The 26904-nt window shown below is 39.0% G+C and overlaps 1 protein-coding gene across 9 annotated transcripts in view; it reads left to right on the top strand.

Moving 5' to 3' along the window:
* Nucleotides 1–26904, top strand: part of DIP2B (disco interacting protein 2 homolog B) — a 209792-nt gene that overhangs the window by 140859 nt on the left and 42029 nt on the right. For 2 of the 9 annotated variants that reach the window (XM_070621288.1, XM_070621296.1), the window contains exons 5-19: nucleotides 3545–3757; nucleotides 6457–6612; nucleotides 7107–7229; nucleotides 10493–10690; nucleotides 12235–12326; nucleotides 14032–14142; nucleotides 15420–15543; nucleotides 16145–16254; nucleotides 19030–19132; nucleotides 20273–20337; nucleotides 22354–22447; nucleotides 22922–23041; nucleotides 24303–24417; nucleotides 24988–25127; nucleotides 25778–25914. In XM_070621288.1, the coding sequence (XP_070477389.1) occupies nucleotides 3545–3757; nucleotides 6457–6612; nucleotides 7107–7229; nucleotides 10493–10690; nucleotides 12235–12326; nucleotides 14032–14142; nucleotides 15420–15543; nucleotides 16145–16254; nucleotides 19030–19132; nucleotides 20273–20337; nucleotides 22354–22447; nucleotides 22922–23041; nucleotides 24303–24417; nucleotides 24988–25127; nucleotides 25778–25914 (1901 nt within the window). The remainder of the gene's footprint in view (nucleotides 1–3544; nucleotides 3758–6456; nucleotides 6613–7106; nucleotides 7230–10492; nucleotides 10691–12234; nucleotides 12327–14031; nucleotides 14143–15419; nucleotides 15544–16144; nucleotides 16255–19029; nucleotides 19133–20272; nucleotides 20338–22353; nucleotides 22448–22921; nucleotides 23042–24302; nucleotides 24418–24987; nucleotides 25128–25777; nucleotides 25915–26904) is intronic. The other 7 variants (XM_070621294.1, XM_070621297.1, XM_070621291.1 and 4 more) reach the window with 6 other exon arrangements.

Here is a 26904-nt window from a genome sequence, read left to right on the forward strand (position 1 = left end):
CGCTGAGTAGTGTTCCATCATATAGATGTCCCACAATTTGTTTATCCATTCAGTTGTGGATGGGCATTTTGGTAGTTTCCCATTTTTAGCTATTATAAATAAAGTTCCTATGAACATTCATGTGCAAGTCCTTGTAGAGATATATGCTTTCATTTCTCAGGAGTAGAGTGGATACGGTAGGTGTTTAAATTTTTTAAATAAACATTTTTTAGTTATAATAAGTGTATTTGCAATGAAGAAGAGGGAAGTCATTTCCACACATGGCTGAAGTCTAAAAGTGCTATAGCAGTTAAGAAGTTAGTAAATTCAGGACTTTTCTTCCCTTAAAATCAACAAGCTCATTGTTTATGTGTTTTCTAATTGATTATAAATGAATTTTAGGCTTCTGGTGATTAGTATTAAATGACGCTGTGTTAAAATCTCACAAGTTATAAACTGAAGGGCAAACCATGTTTTCAGAATTGTTTTCTGTTGTATAGACCCGTTGAATTCATCATATACAAGAGCTTAGCAAGGACTTTGGTTATGTTAGGTAACAGTTGTGAGTTCGTGTTCACCCAGAGCAGAATCAGTGGGAAAATGCTAACTTTATTTGTATTAATTTAATCTTGCCCCAATTTTTACTAATCTATTGCAATTTCCTGGGTGACAGTTACCTAAAAAAAAAAAAAGCTACTAAGTAAACATATAAATATTTAAGGGAGCTCATTTTTATTTTTAAAAAGAGAGAGTCCCAGAGCAGTGCTTACAGTTTACGTGATCTTAACACATGGTCAGCTGTAAGCTTGGCCCACCACACTTTTGTGCCTTTGAGGTAACACAGGGTGGGTTATTCGGAGAAGAGAGGGCAACTGACGTTTATTGGCCTACTGCTGTGTGCTGGCCCCGCCGGGGGTGCTTTCTGTACCTTGTCTCGTTTCGTGGTCTCCCGCTGCAGTGAGCATAAAGGCGAGCTTCCTTAGCATGTCTTACATGGCTCTTAGCAACCCAGCGCTGTCCACTTGTCCAGCCTCATCTTTCATCACCACCAATTTTGCATTCTGTGCTTCAGCTAGTCTCATGTCTTTGATCTTCTGATATGCTTTGTTGTCTGTCCCTCCCAGCTTTCCCACATGCAGTTCCCTCTGCTGACTCTTCTCTCTCCCCACCTCTCTGTCCCTTATAACTAATTCCTCCTTCCAGCCTGGGTTTAGGTCTGACTTCCTTGGGCGCCTACCCTGAACTCCTGTAAGACTCTTAAGTCCTATTGAGTAGGGACTGTGTTCCTGCTCACCGTTTTATTCCTAGCAACTAGTGTAGAGCTTGGTAGTATTTGTTGAATCAATGAACAAATAGCCTTCGCGGATGGGTAATTTTATCCCCAAGTCACATAGCTAGTAAGTCGTGGACCCCAGAGTTCCAACAGAAGACGAATCCAAAGCCATGTTTTTCCCACTACGATAAGCTGCCCCGCAGTTGTAGTCACTAAACACTTTGAGGAGGACTGGCAGGCAAATGAGGTAATCGAATTGAAACAATACACCTAATTACATAATTGATTCACTGTAGAAACATAATGAAGCCAATTTTCGGTAAACCTAATCATGAAAATACTGGTTTTACTATCTTTTGAAAATTGGATTATTCTGACTTTAGACTGACTTAGATTAAAATAAATGATGCAATAAAGACAGCCTGCAAATCCAGTGGAGTTTGTGGGGTCCTGACGTGTGTTACCCTGAAAATACTTTATTCTTAGGTTCAGATTCATCTGTCCCATGCCTCCCCACCTGCCCCCTTTTCTTTAGTGAGTTGGCAAGAACAGAAGTTTCTGCCTCTCAAGATACAGTTGAAATGTTAATATAATTTCTGGAAATTATGCAAGACACTTTCCTTAAGTAAAAGGTTACAGGTGCTGTTGCTTTTCTTTCTCCATATTTTCCTTTGGTCACCATTCTTTTGCATTATAGCTCTCTTTCTCCTTTAAAGAACCTCGTCCATTTATCCTTTGCAGCCTGGGTCACTGTTTACCTCTCCAGCTTCATCTTTTGCCCCTTGCCTCCTCAAAGTCTTTGCTCCATTTAAATAGAAGTACTTGAAATCCCGGACTGATATGGGTGCCCCTCCTCCTGTGAAAGCCTTTGCTATCCTGTTTCTTAGCATCTGTTGCATTCTTTGAAACAGTCTGCGGAGCTGTGTGCCTCCTATACTGGACTGTAAGGTTTTAGGGCACTTACTGTCTCATAAGATCTCACACATCTCAGATTCCCCGGAACCTGACGTAGTTCCCAGCACATATTGTAGTTACGTAGTACATTGTAAAAAAATCAAAAACAGTCCGTCTTGGGCCTCAGATCTCCTTCATTATGAGATAATAAGTTGGAGGTAGCCCAGAGCAGGAAGCAAGGATATAGTCATTATTTTAATTTTCTCTCTTACTCTGGACCTGCAGAATTTGACTTCTAGATTAAATTTATCTTTTGTAGTTCAGGTTTCCGTTGTCAGCACTAGCAGTGTTCTAGCACTGTTAGTTATCTCTTGCTCTCTGAACCAAAGTAGAACATGGACCTACAGTTTCACCTGAGTTAGAGGAAGGTGTTGGCAGGACTAACCACAGAATAGTTGATTTTAAAAAAAATGAATGAAATTTAATCCACAGGCCATAATTTATAATCCCCAACATTTAGAAGGGTTTGTCTCACCTCAGACCAAATGCCCCTTCAATTTATATGCCTTGTAAGCTTAGAGTCCTGGAATAAGTTCTTGACTTCTGCTCCCCCTGGCTATCCTATATTTGGTTGAACTTCTGTTTTTTTATTTTTTTCAACATGCTTTTCCAACTTAGGCCTTATTTTCCTAAGTCAGAGCCAGGCTAAATACAGACATTAGTGAATTTCTCACAGTTCTTCTCCGTCTGAGAATTAAGGAGAATAATACAGATCTGTGCCCTCTCCTGTCATGTTTGGAAAGCTCACCTGTGCCCTGTGATTAGCTGGCTTTTCCACCAAAACCATGAATGCCTCTAGGCCAAGCCCTGTTTCTTAGTCTGCATCAGTTCTCTAGCACCTAGCTCACTGTTTGGCACTTAAGTTGTTAACAAAAATAAATTTTTATATTTCCCTATCAAGATCATTTCCTTTTAAGTAGACACCAATTAATACGTACTTGTCAAAATTAGTGTAGCAGCCTATCATAAGATTCTCTAATTAAGAGATTGAGGAGATATATAAGCACTACAGTATTATTTGAACATAAGTAGATAAGCCAGAAGAATTTAGATACTAATTAAGCTCAGAACAGAAAAACAGCGAATGAAGTTTAAATGTTCTAAAAGGGGTTTTTTAAAAGAAGTTAAAATTACCTGTAGATTTCAGCTGTCTTATTTTTGCAGGTTTTGGTCTATAGACCTTTCTTTGAGGTTCTTGAGAAACCTTACATATTAATCTACCTTAAGAATGTGAATGTTTTGCTGCTGTCAGAATTGAATGTGTGACCAATGAGCAAGAACTGAAAGGTCTCTGTTCTAGGCAGGATCGAGAACTTCTTTTTTTCTAATTCCACACAGACACGTCTTCGGCCTCTGAGGATGAGGGCTCTCTGAGACGCCAAGCTGCGCTCTCTGCTGCCTTGCAACAGAGCTTACAGAATGCTGAGTCCTGGATCAACCGTTCAATTCAGGGATCGTCCACTTCTTCATCTGCATCTTCTACGCTGTCCCATGGAGAGGTCAAAGGAACCAGTGGGTCTCTAGCTGATGTATTTGCCAATACTCGAATAGGTAGGAGCTGAATCTACCCAAGAAGCCCAAATTGTGTTCCATTCGGCCCCCAGTATCCAGGAAACAGTTGATGATTTGTATTAGGTTTTTCAGAGTGGCTTTAAAAAATAGAATCAGAAAGAACACAACAGTTAATAAAGCAGTGAAGGAAACACCAGGAATACATTTGGAGTGATAGATACCATCTGCATTATTGGTGCATAGTATTGCCCACCTGAAGCCATAGCTATTTCCATAAGCAATACTCAAGCTGCAAGATACAACACCAGTCTTAGCGTGGGTTTATCCCTGTTGAGAAATAGTCCATCTGTTAAAAGATGTTAAAATATGTAACATCTTAGATTTTTCCCAGGATTGTTGTCTCCATTCTCTCAAACAAAAAACATTAAACTCAGGCAAATTCTGCACTAAGACAAAAATCAGTGAGGCCTTTTTGTCTTTAGCATAAAGACTGGATTTATTGTCCTTGCTGCTGTGTTACTGCTACAACGGGAGTGTGCAGGCTGAGGATGTTGGTTCTCTGTGAGCTGCCTTGTGCTGCCGATGCTTCTGTGTGGAGTGTAGCTTTTGCTTGGCTCTGCTTTGTGTTTGTGTGTGTCTGTGTTTTAAGAGTTTGTGATGTCTGCAGATAAATATACAGCTGAGACCTCTGCTTCTGCTTCACTAGTTGGTGCACACTGCACAAGGTGATGCATAAGCATCATGTGTCTGTGACATTTGGTGTCTTAGTTTTCATATCAGTGACCTTTCTGTATCACCTTATATATATCTCTCTTTATTCTATTAATTGACTTCTGAAAAGAAGAACTCAGAAAATTTTCAATTCCAGCCTGTAATTTTTAAAGAAAGTAGCTATCTTGAGAGTATGATTGCCCTCATTAAAAAGCCAAGTGCCAACAGCTGATGGCTTGTCCTGCACTCTTAGCTCTGCCCTGTGATTCACTGAACCTCTGCAGGCAGTTAGATGAGCCCGCTCACCACCTCTTCTGTGGGAGGGGAAGCCACACAGCCTGGGTTAGGGCAGGTTTTATTTCTACATTTGTCTAAAAGAAAGCAATTTCACTTGTTAAAAATATTGTCCTGACGATGCCCAGTTAACTTCATCTGAATTTTTGTTAACAGGGTGATTTCATCTGACTTCATATTTTTCTATTGCTTCTACTGCTCTGTGGAAAGTTACTGGTTCAGGCACTCACAGAACCATTTTATCCAACGTTACTGCCTTTTGGATGTTTGCGCTATCAGAAGTAATTCATGTTTCTAATAGAAAAATTTGAAAATACAGATAAAAGAAAAATAATTTATAAATTCACTTCCCATGGATAACATTTTCGTGTCATCACTTTAGTATATATCCTTCTAGACTTTATTTGGATATAAATGTGTAGGGTTTGGGTTTTGTTTTTACAAAAATGAAATTGTATTAAACATAATGTTCACAACCTGCTTTTCTTAGCAGTGTGTCACAAACATCTTTTATATTGTTAATATACAATTATACTCTTGTTTTTATGGTTTCAGAATATCCCAGTGTATGGTTATGTCCTGGTTTATTTAGCCATTTCCCTATTTTGGACATTTAAGTAGTATCCAGTTTTTACTATTGTAAGACTGCTGGAATGAACATCCTTGAACACACAACTTTGTGCATTTGTCTGATTATTTTCTTAGGATGTATTCCTATAAGTGGAATTACTGGGTCAAATAAAAATGTCTGTTTTTAATGCTTTGTTTACCACATTATCCTACAGAAAGGAGATACTGTAGTATGCTTGTGCTAGTATATTTAAAACCTTCAAAATTATTAAACTAGTAATTACAGACTTTTGAGGCATAGAGACCTTACTCCCAAATTGATTTTAGAAATGGTTTACATTATGATTTTTTCCTTTTTAGTTTTGAGTGGCTTTTCATTATTCTTGTGAGTTGTATATTTTATTTCCTCTAATTTTCTTTTTCTTACTCCCCAAATGTTTTCTTCTTCTGACTTTTTTGTAACACATCCCTGTTGAATGGCTCTCTTCCAACTTATACCATTCAGTTTCCTTATATTAAGAATCCCTACTTGAAGCAGAGTACAGCAACACTATTTCATCCTGCTTAGAACAAGGGAAGAACCTGGTCTGTCAGGGAGATCCAAGTGACCTCTGGGTTATTTTATAAAAACTAGAAGTGGACTTTATCTGGTTTTCTTCATCTGGGAACTTGAGCGATCTGACCCACTCCCAGTGGAAATCTTCAATGGAAAAGGAAACATTATAGATAAATCAACACAGACATGAAGAAATGCTCAAGAGACTGGAATATTTGTAGCCATTCTGATCATACTCACTTTGGTTTAATTTGGAAGCCAGTTGCAATTTTTATTTTATTATGATTATTTTTATAACATTGAGTTTCTATGAGACTTTCTGTGTGGAAAAGAATGTTTTTGAGAAACATTTGATAAGTAATTTGATCTTACTAAGGCTACCTGAGTTCTTGAAAATAATAATTTTGGAAAGCTGATATGCCCTGGCTTAACCTCTTGCTCTCTCATTATATCTTGCTAGTAGAATTTGATTTAAAAGATTGACAAGAGTGAATGCCTGAGTTATGTAGTTTTCTTCCTTATTAAAAAAAAACAAGAAAAGATGTGAAGGTTCTTATTTTTACTGCTAATGTAATATAATTCTAAATTTTGTTTTCTCCCCTCTTAGAGAATTTCTCTGCTCCCCCTGACGTCACTACAACTACCTCCTCTTCATCATCATCTTCCTCAATACGCCCAGCAAATATTGATCTGCCCGCCTCGGGGATAGTTAAAGGCATGCACAAAGGGTCCAACAGGTCCAGCCTTATGGATACAGCTGATGGTAGGGAGTTCTTTTTGGTAGCTAAATAGGGAATATTAGTTAAACTGGAACAATTCAAATTATAAATAGTAGTGCCTGACCGGTCCAGCAGCTACAGAACTCCGCTGCAGTGGGCCCTCTAACGTAAGTCATCTCGAATGCCCTCTTTTCAGCAGTCTGCACTGTGGCAGCACTGACACTCGTTCACACTCAGTCTGTACTTTCAAAAGATACTTTGAGCAAAAAAATAAGTATGGAAAAAGAAAAGGATGCTATAAGAGAAAAGGGAGATTAGATGAAATCTGTAAGCAATGTATTAATAGTAGTGCCATAGTTGTTCTCTATTGTTGTAAAACTTATTATGTACATATTTGTACCTGTTTGGCCCGGTTGAAATAGAATGAGACTGTGGGCAAAGACCAAATATTATGAGAAATAAAAGCTCCTAAGAGCATGGAGGAACTGAAGTATCCCCAAAATGAATTAATTTTGACTTACCATTTTTTCCCTTATAGGTGTTCCTGTCAATAGCAGAGTATCCACAAAAATCCAGCAGCTTCTCAACACTCTGAAACGACCCAAAAGGCCTCCCTTAAAGGAATTTTTTGTGGATGACTCTGAAGAAATTGTGGAAGGTAGTAGTAATAATACCAAAAACATATGTTCCTTAAGCAAACATTTTCTGAGCACTTACTACACGTAAGATACTGTAGGATTTAAGGATGAACAAGGCATTGGTTTTGGTTGAAAGAGATCATAGTTCTCTGCTCTTTTTTCCCTAAGGATCATTTATGTTTTGCGTCTCAGATGAAAAATAAGGAGGGATGGAGGGGAGAGAAAGGCAAAGAGATAACTATGGAACATAGAACTATCCTTTGAAATATGTTCTTTGAAATTAGGAACTTTCCCAAATACGTAATTTTTTAAATTATCTATATTTGGTGTTATTCTAGAATACAGATGTCGTATTCAACTTCAAAAGTTTGCCCTATCTTTTTTGATGTAACATAGTCCTTTCATTAAATCAGCCAGTCAGCACATATATATGTCTGCTTTCTACAAGACGACCTGGTGGATGGTGAAAAGTCAGTCACTTCCTTCTTCCTTCATGTTTACGGTTTAGAACACTGCTAAACTATATACAAATGAAAACTGAGCTTAGCCAATAAATATGTATCAACTCATATAGGCAGTTTGGAGAAAGGAGGAAATCAGTTCCATCTCTGTGGTTAGGGAAGGCTTCATAGAAGAAGTGGTAATAGTGATTTATTCATTCAATAATTTAAAAAGATATTTATAGATGAAATCGTATGATGCCTAGAATTTAATAGGTAGCATTGGAAGGGGAATGCTTGGGAGTATAGATGAAACAAGGTTGGCCATTGGATAATTACTGAAGCTAGGTGATGGATAGACCTACCTACCAAATGCTTTTGTCAAAAGAACTAATAGTAAGCTTTGATCACATTAGACCTGTTAATGGAACTAGGCACCATAGTAGACCAGTCTTAGCCCACTTTGTGCAGCAGGAAGCAACAAGCAGCCTGATGTATGAGATTAAGGTGAATTTCTGTTTCTTTAGGAGTCACTAGCCTCATTGAACTATGGACATCTTGATGCACTGATGTTCAAGATGCTCATGCCAGTAATAACCTCTCCAGTCTTTTTAGCACTGTGTATTGGCCAGGCAAATGAACGTCAAGGGTTAATAGGAATCATACTTGAACAGTTTTCATTGGCAGAATAGAGCTAACAGCTTTCCGCTAATTATAAATAGGCAACAATTGTTTATTTGCATAATGATTGCCTTTAGAAAAGAAAAATACCTGTATGTGTTTGGAAGACTGAAAGAATAGGCCCCAGGGTCTGCACTGAGGCGTAGTGGATGGCCATAATGTACAGACTTCTATGACCGGAAGACTGTGCCTACCGTATATACAGTCTGCGTGTACAAACAAAACTATTTAGAGTTAACCATGTTTATTTTCTTACTTAATCTGGTGTTTAAGTCTGAGAATGTATAAAGTAGAAGGGCAGCTGAAATGTTATTTACCTAGGGCGGTGAATTGGGAAGTGAAACTTATTTCATTAGTTTTATGTCAGTAGAAAATGAATTAAGACATTTTAAGTTTCCCAAATCTGTCATTAAATTGAACTATAAAATACAGTTTATTTCATATTTCACTTTCCCATCTGATAGTTGTTGCTCATTCTGTCCATTCTCCCTCCTGTGCCTCTTCTCTCATCTCCTGTTCACCTGGCTAGTTCCTACTCTTCCTTTAAGACTCAGCTCAGGCATTCCCTCCTCCAGGGGGGGGACCGCACCCCCTAAGCTGGGCACTGTGGCTCTCTTCTGCCCTCTCTGTACGTGTTCCTGTCGTGCACTGCTCGTGTTTACTTAGCTCTGTGTGTGAGTCCGTGACCCCATTGCACTCCAGACACTCCTGGAGGGCATGGACTCTGCACTCCTTGCACCTACCATTATCACATGCAATAAATGTTGGTTCAAGGAATGATATGTGCAACGTTTATTTTCTCAATGTTTGTCACATCCTGTGCACGTAATTGGCACTCAGTAAATACTTGACTTTTTGTTCCATGTGTAAATTATCTTTCCTTCTATGAAAATGTAGGGTTTGTTTGCTTTTTATTATTTGAATAATACTTTTTTATTGTAAAAATGACCATGGTAATAATCTAGTGTTTTATTTTCTCTCCCAAATTCAGTTCAATTTAATTAATATTTATTGAGCAACCATTATGTGTTAGGACTCTAGGCCATAAGAGGAATAAGAAGCATGCCTTCTCTCAAAAAGCTGTCAGTCTTGGGGGAGGGAAAACTTGCTCAGTAATAGAAGCTCTTGGGGGTCCTCAGTGCTTTAATAAGGGTGGACTGCCATGTAGTGTGGGAGCACTGAGGAAGGAATGGCCAGGGACAGCTTCCCAAGGAGCGTGCTGTCTGAGCTGAATCCTGAGAAGGATGAGTATGAGTTTACCAGGAGGCAGAGGGATTGGCCATATGAGATGTGTGCGAAGGTACGGAGACGTGGAAGGAACATGTTGTTCATGGCCGTTATCTGTTTGAGTCTAATAATGACCCTGTGGTATAACTGTTACTGTCCCCATTTTAAAGATGAGAAAAAATGAGGCTCAGATAACTGAGTTTGCCTGAGGTCAAACTAATAAAAAGTGAATGTAAACTTCTGTTTTCTGACTCAGCAGGTCAGTGCTTTTTCTTTTTTCTTTTTTTTTTTTTTTAAGAGATTGGCACCTGAGCTAACAAGTGTTGCCAATCTTTTTTTTTTCTTCTCCCCAAAGCCCCCCAGTGCATAGTTGTATATTCTAGTTGTGAGTACCTCTGGTTGTGCTGTGTGGGACGCCGCTTCAGCATGGTCTGACGAGCGGTGCCATGTCTGCGCCCGGGATCTGAACCGGTGAAACCCTGGGCTCCCGAAGTGGAGGCGCAAACTTAACCACTCGGCCACAGGCTGGCCCCAATGCTTTTTCGTTAAACATAACCTGGTGAAGTGGAACCCAGCTCTCTAACGTTGGACACAAAGAATTAGAAACAAGTTTACTAAAAATTATAAAATTGCTGAAAGGAAGTTTACACTTTGTGCTTTTCTGCATGTTCAGTGATTTGCTTTGTCACGGTCAGGATTTGTTGTGTAAAATACATTAAATATGATTTTACAATTGTGTGGGGGAAGTGAATTAAAGCCCAGTTTGTGGATTACCATTTCTAACAATATTTTTTCTTTTCTCAGAGTGAGTTTAAACCAGATAAAGGTGAAGCGAAAGGGGAAATATATTTGCGAGTGGAGACCTACGTTGTGTTAGTTGGTGTTTGTACTTCTTTCAGATCTTATTTTCATAACCTATTGGGGTTTTTTTGATGCAGTACCTCAGCCAGACCCCAACCAGCCCAAGCCTGAGGGACGGCAGATGACCCCAGTAAAGGGAGAGCCCTTAGGAGTCATCTGTAACTGGCCTCCTGCTCTTGAGTCTGCCCTGCAGCGCTGGGGCACGACTCAAGCCAAGTGCCCCTGTCTGACCGCCCTGGACGTGACCGGGAAACCAGTGTACACGCTTACATATGGTGAGTTTACAAGACGCCAGCTCCTTCCTTTTCTCCTAATAATTCCTCAGATTATCGTGGGGAGTGTTTTATCTTCATGTTTAGTAAAACATCGTTGTGTAAAAAAACAATTTAAAAGATCTTTTTTTCCCCCTGCTTTTTTCTCCCCAAATCCCCCTAGTATATAGTTGTATATTTTAGTTGTGGGTCTAAAAGATCTTAAGTTCTAAAAGTACAGCTGTTCACCAAATATTTTCATTTGCTAAAGTGACATTTACAAACCAGCTAATATTTAAAAGAGCAAAAAAAAGAAAGAGACTTTGTAGATCCACTCATGTTTTAACATTAGAAGATGATTAGGAAGACAATTGGGCAGATTAATGGTGTATGGTAAACATCAGATAGTTTTATCTAAACATTGAAATTGATTACTGTATAGATCCTTGTCATTTACTTCATCCTGCCTCTTGCTTGTAACAGGCACAAAATTCTATAATGATCAAGGAATCAGTACTTTTCCATTTAGTTTTGCATCCCAGCTAAAGTTTTTATTTTTCTTTTTAAAATAACTTTTTAAAGCAACGTATGTTTCTTTTGTAAATTCTTTTAAAAATAACTTTATTTTTCATTTTTTAAATAACCAGAAGGTGAGATTTTGTACTAGTTGATTCAAACAGATTCCTTTTTCCCTTCACAAGTGGAACATGTTGTCCATAGACCTAGATATAGACTAATTTTAAGAGGAAAAATAGATATTTAAAGGAGTTTTGCAGATTGACGTGAGTTTAAAACTTAGATGCCCCTCTGGATGAGTTGTGTGTAAAACATATCTGTTAAAAATAACATGATTTCTCTTTCACTTTCTTCATGATCTAAAATGAGAATGTCTAAGGGTGGTTGGTGGGAGGGAGCGAGAAGAGGGGAAGAATAGAGTTTTTCCCCCAAAATAGTTTTTAGCATTCATTTCAGAAGCTGTATATTAATTTCATCCATGTAACTCTTAAAGAAAGCAGTCAGCTGGCCAAATCTTTACGTGTTTATTTAACATCTATGAGAATATCCACGTTTCACAAGTTTTCATTTTGTCGTCTGTTTTCACTGAAATACAGTGGTACGGGATGCTTAATCATTTGAGTCCTCCTTTCACTTTGTGGTTCCTTCAAGTATCTAATACCATACGTGTAAGTGGTTCTTCAGAAAAAGCTTATAACAGAAATAGTCTGATTTTCAGTCCTGTGATAAAAAATTATTTCTTTCCCTTTTAATGTGATCAGTTCACATCAAATTATTTCTGAAGATACTCAGATTACTTCAGAAAAGAATTTGAAATATTATTTAAACCAGAGTGAGCTTCCGGTGATGTTCTTTTTGTTTGGCGGCATGACTGGCTTGCCTAAACTAGAGGGAATATAAAGCGTGTTGGGGGGGGCTCTGTGTGTTGGGGTTGTGCTTGTCTGTGTCATTTAGCAGTGGCCATTGTCCTAGTAAATGTGCTGATGAACTGAATACCTTCTCTCTGAGGTAGGCCTGTTTTTCTATATGACGCTTTTCTTTTCTTTTTCCAGGGAAGCTGTGGAGCAGAAGTTTAAAGTTGGCCTATACACTGCTTAATAAGCTAGGGACCAAGAATGAACCTGTATTAAAACCTGGAGACAGGGTAATTGGTTTTTTGGTTTTAGGGAGGTGATGTTTTATTGTTTTCTAATATGCACATTCTGGATTTTTAATGTGCAACAGCACAATTTATGTAAGTCTAGTTCTTAGAAAATGGAAATGATTTGATTCCAGTCCAGGTTAGCCCAATGCCGGGTGATAATTCTTGCATTCATAGCTTGAAGGAAATTCACATGTCCCTTTCTGTAGCTGCTAATCAATAAACTCTTGAGGTGCTAATAAAAAGAGAGAATCCTAAGCCTTTCTGGAAATAAGTATTTCAATATTTAGATAACAAAAGTAGCAGTAAATTTTACTCTTTGATTTTTTTTCTTTAAAAATAAAATTTAAAACAATTTCCTGTGGTTCTATTTAGAAAGGGAGGGAGACTCATGTTACTAGAATTCTAAGAAGAAACAAGTTGACATCATTTAATTTCTTCTTTAATCGGAGGTGACATTTACATTTTTTTAATTTTTGAAGGTTTTTTCCTATTAATGACTTTCTAAATATGATTACTTCTTACCATCAAACATTCCTTTTCATTTGGAATTTGTAGAATGATACATTGAATACGCAGCAGAATTCTTTTTAGTAGGCTAATAATTACAGAATCTCCTAAACTAGCCTTTTGAAAATACTTTTGCCTTGTGGCAAAGAGCATCTAAAGTATGGCTTCCACTTATAAATGTGACACCTGAGTATTTCCTAATCCTCACTGGACCCTAAGACGGTAACTTTGTGTCTTCCTAACAACGTGGACACTTGTGCAGGGAGGAAATGGGTTGTTTAAATATCTTATGGAATTAGTATTTTCTTAGATCTCTAGAAGTTTCAGAATTGAACTTATCTTGAGAGTGAGTTAAGAGAATTTGAAAGCAAAAGAAGGGAAAGTAAGAGTCTGGTGACATAATTAAGTTTCAAATGTTAATCTATGAACATCCAAGCCAAGTAACAAACTCCACAATGATAGTGACTTCTGTGTTTTTGCATTCCTTGAATAAATTAAGAGTCGGTTATCCCTGTGGATGCGTTGCAGATTGAGATCACAGGTTTGAATGTATTATAGGAGTTTCACTGTTTATCTTTTGTAAGTGAATTAACTTTATATCCATAGTGGTTTCTGCCATTTTGTTTATACCTATTACAAATGCCTTCATGCTTAGAATACTTGCATTGTTGGTTAAGTGAGTAAGGATTAATGCAATGAATTTGTTAAAGAGTAAGAAGCTTTAGGCTGGCTCTAAAGTGGTGATCGAGTCAATCAGTGCTTGTAGGTTCTCTCTGAGAGATGTAAGGCTTATTCTTTAATATGCTGGTCTGTCTAGAGAGATTCCTTACATTTATTTTACTGTGTTAGCCCTGCACTACAGTAAACTGCCTTGGGTTTCACAAGTAATTAACTTACTACTTAAGGTGAGTTATTCACTGCTAAATCACCAATAGAATGGTTGAAAAATTCTTAACTTGATGATGATTTACATTATAGTTCCTAAAATGTGTCTAATATAATTATGGAAATGACGGAGATCTTTTTAGATTTACGAATCCTTCTCAATAACTTAATTTCCTTTTGGCTATTAAATAGTTTGATTTATTGTGTTCCTGATAAATGTTGTATATAACATATATGTATATCTTAGGGTGTGACATTGCACGTGTTAGTCTGTTTTTATTCCTCTGTTACTGAATGTCATTATGCATTTTAGGTAGCCCTGGTTTACCCCAACAATGATCCGGTCATGTTTATGGTGGCTTTTTATGGATGTCTCCTGGCAGAAGTGATCCCAGTGCCTATAGAGGTACCTCTTACCAGAAAGGTAACATTGCTAAATTTAAGAGGAATGTAGCCTGATGTGACATGCTGGGCGTCGGGTTCTTGGATCGAATGACTTGGTCACGACATTAGAAACAGACTGACCATTTTCTTAAGCACTCAGTTTCACTTTCTAAAAACATGAAAGTTGTAGAAAAATTATTTATTGATAGTTATAAGTTTCATGAAAATAACGTTTTCAACTCAGAATTTTTATAGTATTATCTATCACTTAAAAATCATGGGGACATAATTGACTTTTCAACAATTACCATTTATAAAGAGTACCACTCTTGCTTCAGAGACTATAGATAATCCACATTTATGATCGGGGAGACCTTTTTGTGAAGGGATTTCCTTTAGCTGTATCATATGCCCAAGGATTTCCATTCACTCGTGGTGTGTTGCTACTCTAGGTGTAGGATTTCACTTTGAGAACACATCAGCTCTGCTAAATTGAAGAGTATGTAACAAATTTCCAAGTTTAACTGATTTCTCTATGATCTGTTTGATCCTAATCTTCTCATGCAGTTACATTATTGAGAGTTGATGATAAAGATGAATATGGTGGAGACTATGGATTTACAAGAAAAAAATTTTATGAAAGGAATAAAAAACGTTGACGTCCCTGAAACTCTAGTTGATAGGATAGAGTGTGTTTAGATTGGTTGGGAAATCATAGGGTTGTTCTGAAAGTATTAAGTTGGCAGTGTTTGTGTGGTTTCATAATGATACTTTTAAGATGATATTTTAATGGAAATACTTTAGACTATATCTTTTGTTTTCTCTGCTGTTGTTGTAAAGCTTAAATCTACTTCCTTTAAAATAGGATAATAAAGAGGTATGGATTTGGGTATAACTTTCATTGTAAATTTGGACGTTTGGTGTCCATTTACATTATTTATTTTGGTTTGACCTGAATTGCTTTGCTTTTGAATTGGGAATTTGGCTAGATCAAGACCGCGTAACCATGTAGCATTTATTTCTAATCTAAAAGAGAAGCATTGCTGACCTTTGAATAAAATGGTTACATTTGGCTGGTAGAATTTGTCATTAGTAATGTCAGATTAATAAAATATTTGATTTGCACTCAGGAAATCATTGTATTGTAGAAAGTATTTGGAAGAACATATATTGTCACTGGATTTTGACAATTGCCAGATATCAGTGGGATTTCATGAATGTTATCACATGAGTGCCAGAGCATTCTGAAGTGTTACAGTCTGGGCATGGGTGTGTCACGTTCGCTCCCCGACCGCGCTCGTTATCTTTTCTCCGCAGGATGCTGGAGGGCAGCAGATTGGCTTCTTGCTAGGAAGCTGTGGTGTTGCCTTAGCTCTTACCAGCGAAGTTTGTCTAAAGGGGCTGCCAAAAACCCAGAATGGAGAAATTGTACAGTTTAAAGGTTAGTGATATTTGTACCTGAATTCTTAGTTAAAAGTTAAAGCTGAGTGGTTTAGTGTTTTAATTTAATAATAGCTAAGTAACATATATTTTCTTATTTAATTCTCACAATCTTATGAAGTAGGTACCATTATTATCCCCGTTTTACAGGTGAGGAAACTGAGACACAGAGAGGTTAAGTAACTTGCCCAAAGTCACAGCTAATAAATGGCAGAGCAGCAATTTGAACCCAAATCTGATTCCACAGCCCACACCCTTAACCTTTATGCTGATGGTTGGAAAAAGCTACCACTCTGTTCACTAAAGCTAAATGCTACATGTAGAGACAGAGGATAGCCCACTAACCTCAGTGGACTTCCACTGCCAAATGGACCTCCCAATTGTCGAGGTAATGTCAAGGCCTGGAATTAGCATGTGGAAAGATTTTACTTTTGAAAGAAGGTATAATTGTCTGGTGATTTATCACTAAAAATTAATAAAAATATTTTACTGATTATAAAGTAACCTTGATTTGGTCTCTTGATATTTAAAATGACCAATTCACTGTGAACTTCTTCCCTCATGGCTTAGGCAATTCAGTTTTTATTTTGGGTTTGATTAAGGTTGGCCTCGGCTCAAATGGGTTGTAACAGATTCCAAGTACCTTTCCAAGCCACCTAAGGACTGGCAGCCCCACATCTCACCTGCTGGGACAGAACCAGCGTACATCGAGGTAAGTCCTGAGACGAGAACATGCATTCTGGCCTTTTCTTTGGCTTCAGTTGCTATCTCACAAAATTTTAAACTTTTTGCAGTTTTCATGTTAGAAGTTCCTCCTGGCTTGTTAGATTTCCATCTTTTGGCTTAGAAGATGCCTTGTGGTGGACATTCTATTCCAATTATTTTTAACATCAATACACATTCAGGGCAAAGGCTGCAAAGAAATTGATCCTTGCCATGTAAGAAAGTTACAAAAGACTTAAAGTACAAAGGTTTAAGAAATGATTTACTGGCAGAGATGTTTCTCTGCTGCTTTCAGGGGAGCGGGTGGGAAGCAAGAGACTGGAGAAATGAGGAGGGAAGAGAACTGTCCTTGAACAAATTTAACAGAAGATAAAGAGCAGGAAGAAACAGACGGCTAGAGGGTTTGGTATTGGAGGGTAGTGTAGGAACTTGACTGACTGATAACATGTTGCGGTTGAGGGATTCAGTCCTGCCGCATCCCAGACACCAGGCTAAGTGCTTTAAATGCATCATCTCAGTCAAGCCTCACAAGTACCCTGTGAGGTGGGGCTGTTATTAAACCTGTCCTGTGTTATAGGTGAGGACACTAAGACTTAAACGAACTTGAATAACCAACCAAAGCTCATATGACTCAGAAATGGCAGAGCTGGGACTCAAACCGATACTTCTTTCACTCTCAAAGCTGTGCTCTTGATTACTCTGCATGCTGCTTGAGACATATTAGTAAATGCTCACCAACTGTTTGCTAAATTAATGAATAAACAAATCAATAAATTTTTTTTTAAAAGGTTTGGGGAAAAACTCCACCCATCCTTGAGCCCTCTGGTGATAACTTTGGCTGTAAGAGGGAAGAGAGCGGGCAGTAGCTTTGAGAGGTGATGTGGTAATGTTGAATGCAAGGATCGCTTTGAAAGATGGAAGAGATCTGAGTATGTTTAAATGACAGAACAAGTAAATAGGTGATTAAAATAGCAAGTTTAGGGATCAACTCTCGGTCCGTATCATCTCTCAATGGTGACATGGGTCATCGCTCCATCCTCCTTCAAACTGCTCCCCGGCTTCCCTGACTGCTCTCAGTTCTCCTGCCAGCTGACCACTCCTTTCAGTCTTCTTTATTGGTTCTTCCTAAAAGGTGAAGGGCCCTTTATTACGTGGATTAAGCAGAGGTGCTTAGCCCTCCGGCCTCGTGTGAAACTACTGCCCTCTGGGGCCGTTTCTAGGCTTCTGCTGTTCTGAATTAACTTGCAGTTTTCACTTGGAACCCTCTTACTACCCACAGGACATTGCTCCCGAGTTTAAAGTATCCTGTGGGCAATGGGGAGCTCTTAAAGGGTGCTAAGAATAAATATGTTGTTAAAGATTTATCTGGTTTGGTTGAGGTTAAGAAGGGAAACAGGGAGACCAGCTTTTACAGTTATCCCAGCTGCCCAAGCTTGTGGTGATGGGGCTAGAGAAAGTAGATGGAGTTGAGAGACAGTAAAGAAGTAGAAGAGGCAGGACTTGGTGACTGACTCTGGAGAGGGAGGAGGCAAGAAAGACTCTCAGGTTTCTGACTTGGGCATCTGGGGGAGATGGCAGCATCCTTCACTAAGACAGAAAATACAGCAAGAGGTGTTTTCGTGGGTGAGGGGTGGGTGTGAAGACAGTGTTGGATACATTGGGTTTCACAGAACTATGGGTCACCCAAGGTGAACAGTTGACTGTGAGTCTGGATCTCTGGAGAGAGGTCTGGGTTGGAGATAAAGAATTAGGAGTCATCAGGAATGTGGTACCCTGATTGGATAAAGTGAACGGAGAAGAGGAAGAACAACACAACTTTCAGGGAATGCCAGCCAACATTTAAGAGATGGGCAGAGAAAGTGGAGGGGAAAGAGACGGGGGAAAGAGAATAGGAATAGGAGAGAAGAGTATCACAAAAGCTGGGAAAGGAGAAGCGTTAAGAAAAGATGTTGGGGCCGGCCCGGTGGCACAGCGGTTAAGTGTGCACGTTCTGCTTTGGCGGCCTGGGGTTCGCCGGTTCGGATCCCAGGTGCGGACATGGCACCACTTGGCAAGCCATGCTGTGGTAGGCGTCCCACATATAAAGTGGAGGAAGATGGGCACGGATGTTAGCTCAGGGCCAGTCTTCCTCAGCAAAAAGAGGAGGATTGGCAGCAGTTAGCTCAGGGCTAATCTTCCTCAAAAAAAAAAAAAAGAAGATGTTACAGAAAGGTCTGATAAAACCAAATATGCGATGTGTCCTTTTAATTTAACAGTCAAAAAGTTACTGATCTTGGTAAAAGCAACTTAAATGGAGCATTGAAGTGAGAACAAAACTATAGTTGATTGATTTGCAGGAGTAAATAAGCCATATGTAGGTCTCCCCCCTCCCAAACTGGGAGCTTCTGGTAGACAGGGACCCCGTCTTTCGCACCTTTGACTGCAGTGCTGGGCGCACCGTGTCTTTGATACCGTGCTTCTATTAATGCGGCTCATGTCACATATTTGTTTTAGCTTCTTTAGCAGCCACTTCACACTGACGACTAATTAAACTTTTAAGAATTGTTCACACCTGCTTTTTTGAGCTTTGTCATTCCCCAGTCCTATCTTTGTGTGATTAGAGTTCAGGGCCCAAATGCGTAGCCTCAAATATTCCTGTGAAACGTGTTAAATTCGGCCCGTTATCATGGCTTATCTGAATTTCGTTTTTGGATTCTAGTTTTGTCATTTGAAATTACCCATTTTGTTGTGTTTCTGATGTTTTGTTTGGTGTTTTTTTTTCTAGTATAAAACAAGCAAAGAAGGGAGTGTAATGGGAGTCACGGTGTCCCGCCTTGCGATGTTGTCTCACTGCCAAGCTCTATCCCAGGCCTGCAATTATTCTGAAGGTCAGACTTCGTCCCATGACTGCCCTCATTGTGAGCCTCAGATATATGTGACTACAGCAGAGTCCCCAGTGATTGGATTCCAGTTAATGACCAAATTCAGTGTGACATGTTCTAAGACACATTCTTGGCTTGCTTTTGCTATCTTCTTTTTCACAAATATGCTGTAATTTAAAGGAACTAAAATTCTGGGCAAACCAAATTTGTAAAACATGATTCTTGAGTGCAGAATTAGAAAATTAATTAAAACCATGTGTTTCTTAGCTGCGGCGCGTCAGGTGTCTCCATCTTGCCCTGTGTATAGAGCTGCCACCAGCTGTATGGTTTGGAGTTAAAGTCAAAGAAATTTAGCTACGGGAAAGCACAAATTCAAACACAAAAGTGTATTCTATATTGTTGAATTTTAGATGTGTTGATATATATTGTGTGAGAACTATTTGCCTTAGCATATTCTTTACAATATTAATTTTTTTAGTGTTTTATTTTCCTTTCATAGAATGAAACAAGTTAATACATGTGTGTTATAGAGTAGCATTGTTTGGTAAAGTGTATATATAATGGAAGCAATCAAAATGCCAAAAAATAAGGATTGATCAAATTATAACAGTTCATATAATGGGTTATATACCCTCAGGCATTACAACCCATGTTCTTGAATATTAAAGATAGGGGGCAATTGTTTCAATATATCATTAAGTGGAAACAAATTAGATACAGAGCAGTGTATGCCACTTTTGTTATGTTAGCTATCTATCTATAAGCATGCTTAAAATATGTGTGTCTATGTAGATAAAAGTTACAGATATATATACAACCAACATTTTTTATTTTCTCTAGGAAGTGTAATCTTTTACATGTGTTCAGGAAACTTCCAAAGTCTCTAAAGTAAACATATGTTCTTTATATAATTAGGGAAAAAATATTATCTCTTGGAAGATAGTGCCTAAGCCATAAGGAATTTTGAACTCATTGTCTCTTGATCAGTCCCCGAGCCGACTTGAGGGGACCCTCAAGTAATCAAAAGACCCTGAGAGCTTTTAGTAATTTCTTTCAAAGTACCAATTCAGTTGTTTCATAGAGGCAAGTGACATGACTTTGCTACTTAACACTAAAGATGATTTCCGTGTGTTTTTTCTATTTTAGGGGAAACAGTAGTAAATGTTTTAGACTTTAAGAAGGATGCTGGGCTGTGGCATGGCATGTTTGCGGTAAGCTCCTCAGAATTAAGGCCTGTAGGGTACATTGTGCTCAGGATTCAGGTCAATCTGCATGCTGGGTAACCAGAGCATCTCTCAGTGCTTGATTGAAATTTAAGCCCCCAAAAGATCAATAATATTCTCCAGAGGAGTTTAATTTTGTAGTACAAATAGTAATTTTTTTTTAAGGAGAATGTAATTCTGTTTTTTCTTCACATAATAGTATGTGGGAGAACTTAGGATCAAAAGTTTTTAAAACATCTGCTATGATGGCTCAAAGCCTAAAAGATTCTACAAGTCTCTAAATATTTATTGATGATTTAAAAAGTATGTTTCTGAAGAAAGGATTACATAAATATATTTAGAACTTGGCAACTGTAGCTAATAACATCCAGCCTTTCCATTGGACAAAATGTATGGAATGACTCCGTGCTGCAGTGAAAGAATGGAGTGATGAGGTAGCTCAGGCTACTTTCTGTAACAGAGGAAGCAGGTAACATGCTATGGGGGTTAGAGAAAGGTGAGCTCCTCTCAGCTCTGGCATCAAGGCTATTTTTATGGAAGAGGTGAAGTTGAGTTGGACTTTGAAAAATAAATAAGATTTAGCCATACAGAGATATTTTTGAGGTGGAGGTCAAGAGAGGGGACAGTTCAAGTGGGAAAAGCTATCATATGTAGCATGCTGATTAGGAGTAGGGAGAGAGGAGAGATAACAGATTCTGGAGTTGAAAAGGATCTCCGAGGGGACCTCGTCCACCTTCCTTACACGGTACAGGATTCTGAGAAAGAGCTGAAAGTGAAGCATGAAGGAAGAGGAGGAGGGTCCGTTTTCACCCAGGACCCTCAGATTAGTAATAGCCTTAGTCCTTGATGCTACTTTCCAGCTCTTTTCTGAAGCCCTTCCCATTTTGCTTTTTATCAGCAGTTAAAAAACCCTTGTGGGAAGTTAGAGGGATCTTCTCCTTGTGACACAAAGAACAAGATAGGGACATGTGTGAAGAGTTAGTTATAAAAACTGTTCTTTCCCTGAAATCCAAAAGTGTGTCACCATAGCTAGAAACTTCAGGCGGGGAGGAAAAAGAAGCTTATAATCTTCGTTTCTTTGGGCCACTTAGATCGTGAACAAAATGGCCAGTCTAAATACTAAGAGTTACTTTCTCTTGAGGTTGAGTCTCTTTGGGGACAGGGAGTCCTAGGTATGTTTGGTTTGGGTGGCAGGAGAGATACCAAATTGCGTTACTCCCTCAGCTCACTCGGCTTTATCTACCCAAACACCTAACAGGTCTGGGCAGGACCTCTCTGAGCAACAGGGAAACTTGGGTTTCTTGCTTTGTACTGCCCACACCTTTGTGGTATGTGGTGAGCCTGACCATGGTGAAGGCACTGAGTTGGTGGGAGGGCAGCTTGGCAGTGTCTGTCAGATTTGAAGAGCATCTCTCCTGAGGCCCCACAGGACCACTTTTCTGTGTCTGCCCTGGAGAAACACTTGCACACCTGCCCAGGGAAGGGAGTATAAATATGTCCCTTGAAACACTGTAATAGCAAAAAAATTGTCAATAATAAAGAAATGCCCAAATAAATGGTAGTATAGTCATACTATGGAACACTATGTAGCAGTTCAAAAGAATTGTGTAGCTCTCTTATACTGATGTGCATAGATTTGGCTCTAAAACAATTTAAGTGAAAAAAAGAAAGTTGCCGATGTATGTGTAATACATCTTATATGTTAAAAATCCTTTACGTTTCTATGGGGACAAATACATATGTAAATATGCAGAAAAAGGACTGGAAGGAAACATCCCAGATTCATAACGGTGATCCTCTCTGAGGAGGAGAGGAGGGGACCAGGTGTGAGGGTGGGTGACAAAGGAGACTTCAACCTTAAAGTTAATATTTCAGATTTTTTCAAAGAGCATGTATTTGAGTATTACTTGTATGATTACAGTCTTTAACAAAATATCAGCTCAATTTTAAAATGCTAAGTATGTCTTAGGTATTGATTGCTTTTTATCTTTCTTTGCTTTTCAGAATGTAATGAATAAGATGCATACAATTAGCGTACCCTATTCCGTTATGAAGACTTGCCCTCTCTCTTGGGTCCAAAGAGTACATGCCCACAAAGGTAGTTACAGCATCTAAGCTTCCGTTATGTAGCTGTTTGAGCTAAGATTTCAGGGATTTTCAAATTTCTCTCTGGGGACATAATCCTTTGCCTAGGTGGCTTGACAAATTTTAGAGTTCAATTACTATAAAATTAGGTATGTTGTCTATTTCATCTCGCTTATGTCCTTCTTAAGAATTAAGATGAATTTGCCTGAATCTGAGCCCTGAATTAGATTTATTGGGTGCTTTGGTGTTCAAAGCTTCATTGGCTGGGAAATGTGGCCTGCCTACAGGTCACAGTGAGCAAAATGGTTGTGTGTCCTGTCAGTTGCTGCTACCTTGGAGCACCTGGCACAATTTCTCTGAAACCTTTTTTATCTTCTCTAAGTGAACATCGTGATCCCTAAAATAAGTAAAAATGTTTTTATTGTATTAAATACGTACCCATTTAGCGGGCATGTGTGTGTTAACTTTATCCCTTTTGAATTTATAGCCAAGGTAGCTTTAGTAAAGTGTCGAGACTTGCACTGGGCTATGATGGCACATCGGGACCAAAGAGATGTGAGCTTGAGTTCCCTCCGGATGTTAATTGTGACTGATGGAGCTAATCCCTGTGAGTATTTCTAGGATGTGGGTCTGGGAATATCCTTTCTTTTGGTAGGTTGAGGTTTTTGCCTTGTTTTCTGTAAGTTTTTTTTTTTTTTTCTTAACATCCATATTGAGATATAATTCACATACCATGCAACTCACCCATTTAAAGTGTACAGTTCAGTGGTTTCAGTATATTCACAGAGTTAGGCAACTGCCACCGTGATCTAAGTTTATAACAACATCACGCCAAAAGGAGACCCCATACCCATGAGTAGTCGCTGCCCATTTCTCACCCTCTGTCCCCCAGCCCTAGGCCACTGCTACTCTACTTTCTGTCTCTGTAGATTTACCTATCCTGGACATTTCATATAAATGCAGTCGTGCTTACGTGGTCTTTCGTGACAGGCTTCTTCCACTGAGCATGTTTTCCAGTTCATCTGTGCTGTAGCATGTGTTCATGCTTCATTCCTTTTTATTGCCATATAATATTGCATTGTATAAATATACCGCATTTTATTTATCCATTCATCATCCTGTAGGTCCACAAGCTGTTAAAACCACTCCTCCTTGCTCACTCATTTATATCCTTTTTCTATCATGTAATTAAAATGAGCATTAAGAAGGTGACTTGATGTAACTGAGTGTCTGGACTTTATGAAAATTCCCCTTATCATCAAATCAAAGGAATTTGCAAAAGCTTTTAGAAATCTTACCGTGTTACCAGCTTTTCCCCACAAGCACAGACACCCTGAGCCGCCACACAGTGGAATCAGGTAAAGCTTTAGATGCTGTGCTCTTTTTCATAAACGGATTTTTGTCAGTAGTCACAATGATCATCCTGGTATAAAACACAGACATGGGATTGACCTTAATAAGAAACAAGGCAGAGAATATCACACAGAAGAGGGTGGAAATAAGCCAGAATATTAGTCCTGCACTGGCTGAAATAGTGACTTCAGGGAGAGTTGCTCAGTTCCAAATTGGCAACCTGTTGCCTGCCACGCATCTCTGCTGCTGATCGGGCAGTTTGGTGGGAGCAGCTGGATTCCAGGTTATAACTTTAAATAGCATCTGTCACCTTTCGTGGGCTGGATGAGCATTCATTTGTCCTTGAAGTGTATCAGCCATCTAACAGGCACAGTAAAATATTTGTATGGAATTAATGGTGTACCATGAGAGTTCTCGTGAGAAACAAATGTGTCGGCTCTCCACTCTTTGCCAGTTTCCTGTAGTAATGAAAAGCACAATTTCAGCTTTCAAGTTGATCTGTTCCTCCTCCTTAGGGTCTGTGTCATCCTGTGATGCCTTCCTGAGCCTGTTCCAAAGCCATGGATTGAAGCCTGAGGCCATCTGTCCATGTGCTACTTCTGCGGAAGCCATGACTGTCGCAATCCGAAGGTATTATTCAGAATGTTGGTGCTCCGGATGTAATTTACAATTTTGATCCAATGTGCAGTATTTACTAGGCGATCCTAAGGAGTGCTGGCTAATTTTCTGCTTCATAAGCCTGAAAGTGGAAATGATTTTATAAAGCAGTTTGAAGCATCTCGTTTATTTTTCCCACTCTCGCCCTAAGTGTAACTGGCAAACTGAAGATTTACTTTAGTTCTTCTCATCTTGCATTTGTGAATTAGTTCTTTTTCTGTGTTGTTTTGCTCTTTGGAATCCTTAGTTAGCAACTTAGACTGAAATAGGCTGTTCTTGATCATAGCTCAAGTATGGAAAGTACATATACAGTACACACAAGCCAATCTCTTCTGAACTCCTGATTAAAATTTGCTTTTTCCACCTGAATGAAAGTTGGCCATGCTTTGTCCATATGAATTTGATTAATTCTGCATGTTTTTGGTAGAGAAAATGAGGATTTTTGTGTATAGCAGCCAGAGGATGTTTGCTTTCCTACATATTCATACTTTTCTCTTACTATCATTTAATTTGCCAGATTTGATGAGTTTATTTTGTTTTCAGGCCTGGAGTTCCAGGGGCCCCTTTGCCGGGAAGAGCCATTCTCTCAATGAACGGATTGAGCTATGGGGTCATACGGGTCAATACCGAAGATAAAAATTCAGCACTGACGGTCCAGGACGTGGGACACGTAATGCCCGGTGGTGAGTTCTCAGGAGCGCATTTGGTTTTTCATAAAGATTTCTCATTAGAGATACTCAAGCCTAATAAAATATGAGATTCAAAACCAGGAATCTAAAATTCAGAACTTAGTCACTTCATTTCTCAAAGCCTCTCTAATAGTTAGGTGATTCTGATTGTACTTGCCTCCTGGCAGTATGGAATGATTTAATTTGAATGCTTCAATGACAGTTGTTCACATGGAAAGCTAAGGACTGAGTGATGCTAAAATTGTCTGGTTTTCACTAATTGCCAAGACCTTGGGGCCAGCAGAAAGTTAGAGCACACTGCTTTCTTGAGGGTTTGAGTTTGACCTGCCTAGGGGTAAATTCATTTAACCTATTTTTTGGACTTTGCAGTCATTTTTAATATGTCACTCTCTTTAAAAGTTTCAGTCTGCATCTGTTTTGTGTTTTAGCTGCTGAATTTTAAAAATTATTTATCATTAGGGTTAAAAAATAGAAATTTCAGGTATATTTTTGTAGTGTCAGGTCTATTTTTAACATTCCTGTTTGGTAGTCTTACTTAATGACACTCGGTAAATGCTAAGTTTTCCTGGGTTCACAGGGACGAGCTGTTATTTTGCAGGAGTTTTCCAGATCTCTGTACCTTAACTGTCTCTTCTGTACACCAGGGATGATGTGCATTGTGAGACCCGATGGACCTCCCCAACTCTGCAAAACAGATGAAATCGGAGAAATCTGTGTCAGCTCCAGAACAGGAGGCATGATGTACTTTGGGCTTGCTGGTGTGACAAAAAATACATTTGAGGTACGTGCTATGCAAGCTTCTCAGGGAGACTGGGGAGGTCAGGTATCCCAGGGCAGATGAGCTGGCTGATGGGCATGGCATAGTGTAGCAGTGGAGAGCGTGGACTGCTCAAGTTCGAATCCTAAGTCTGCCACTCCCTGCTGACCTTGGGTGAGTTGCTTAGCCTCTCTGTGCCCCAATTTCCTTATCTTTAAAATGTGAGCAATCGTAGTACCTACCTCATAGGATTGTCATGAGAACTGAAAGAGTTAATGTTTATAAAGTGCTTAGAACAGCACCTGGCACACAGGAAGTGCTATTGCTTATCTAGGTAAATAAAGAGTAAGAGGCCTCACAAAAACTCACTCTGGTGAATATGCCATGGTTTGAGCTTTATAAACCCAAAAGTTTAATCTTGAGAGTATGGTGAGAATGGATCCATCTCTTGAGAGTAGACTCACGTTAACCGAGCTTGTAGAGACTGATGTAAACCAGAATGCCGGGTTACTGATGAAAAATGAACTGTCCTGTCACAGGGCAGATTGCTCCCATTCTTCAGCCTTTCAGACAAATATTTATTGAGCACCTTCTATGTATCTGGCACTGTTCTAGATGCTTGTGGTACAACAGGAAAATACACAAAGCTCCTCAAATAGCTCGTATTCTAGAGGAACTAGCACATTGTTTCCCTGCAGGCACTTCTGCACATGAAGCCAAATTGTGATGAAAGGTGCCTGGTGAGCCTGGAAATCAGAACAGGCATAATTAATTGTCTGTATTTCATAATTGGGATTAACCTGCCTCAGGGTACCTTTTAGGGCACAGAGAACTCTGGTTTATGGGCCATGTCACCTTCCTACTAGACGGGGCCTATATGACCACTGCCGCTTTTCAGTTCTTCCAGCTTCCTTTTGGGCTCATTTAGACTGGTGATTCTCAGTTTCAGCATGGCAGGGCACATCTGTCCCCCTTGAAAGTCAGCATATGAAATTATGTAGCAGTAGATGTAAC

The sequence above is a fragment of the Equus przewalskii genome, chromosome 5 (genome assembly GCF_037783145.1).
Source record: "Equus przewalskii isolate Varuska chromosome 5, EquPr2, whole genome shotgun sequence".
Taxonomy (NCBI): Eukaryota; Metazoa; Chordata; class Mammalia; order Perissodactyla; family Equidae; genus Equus; species Equus przewalskii.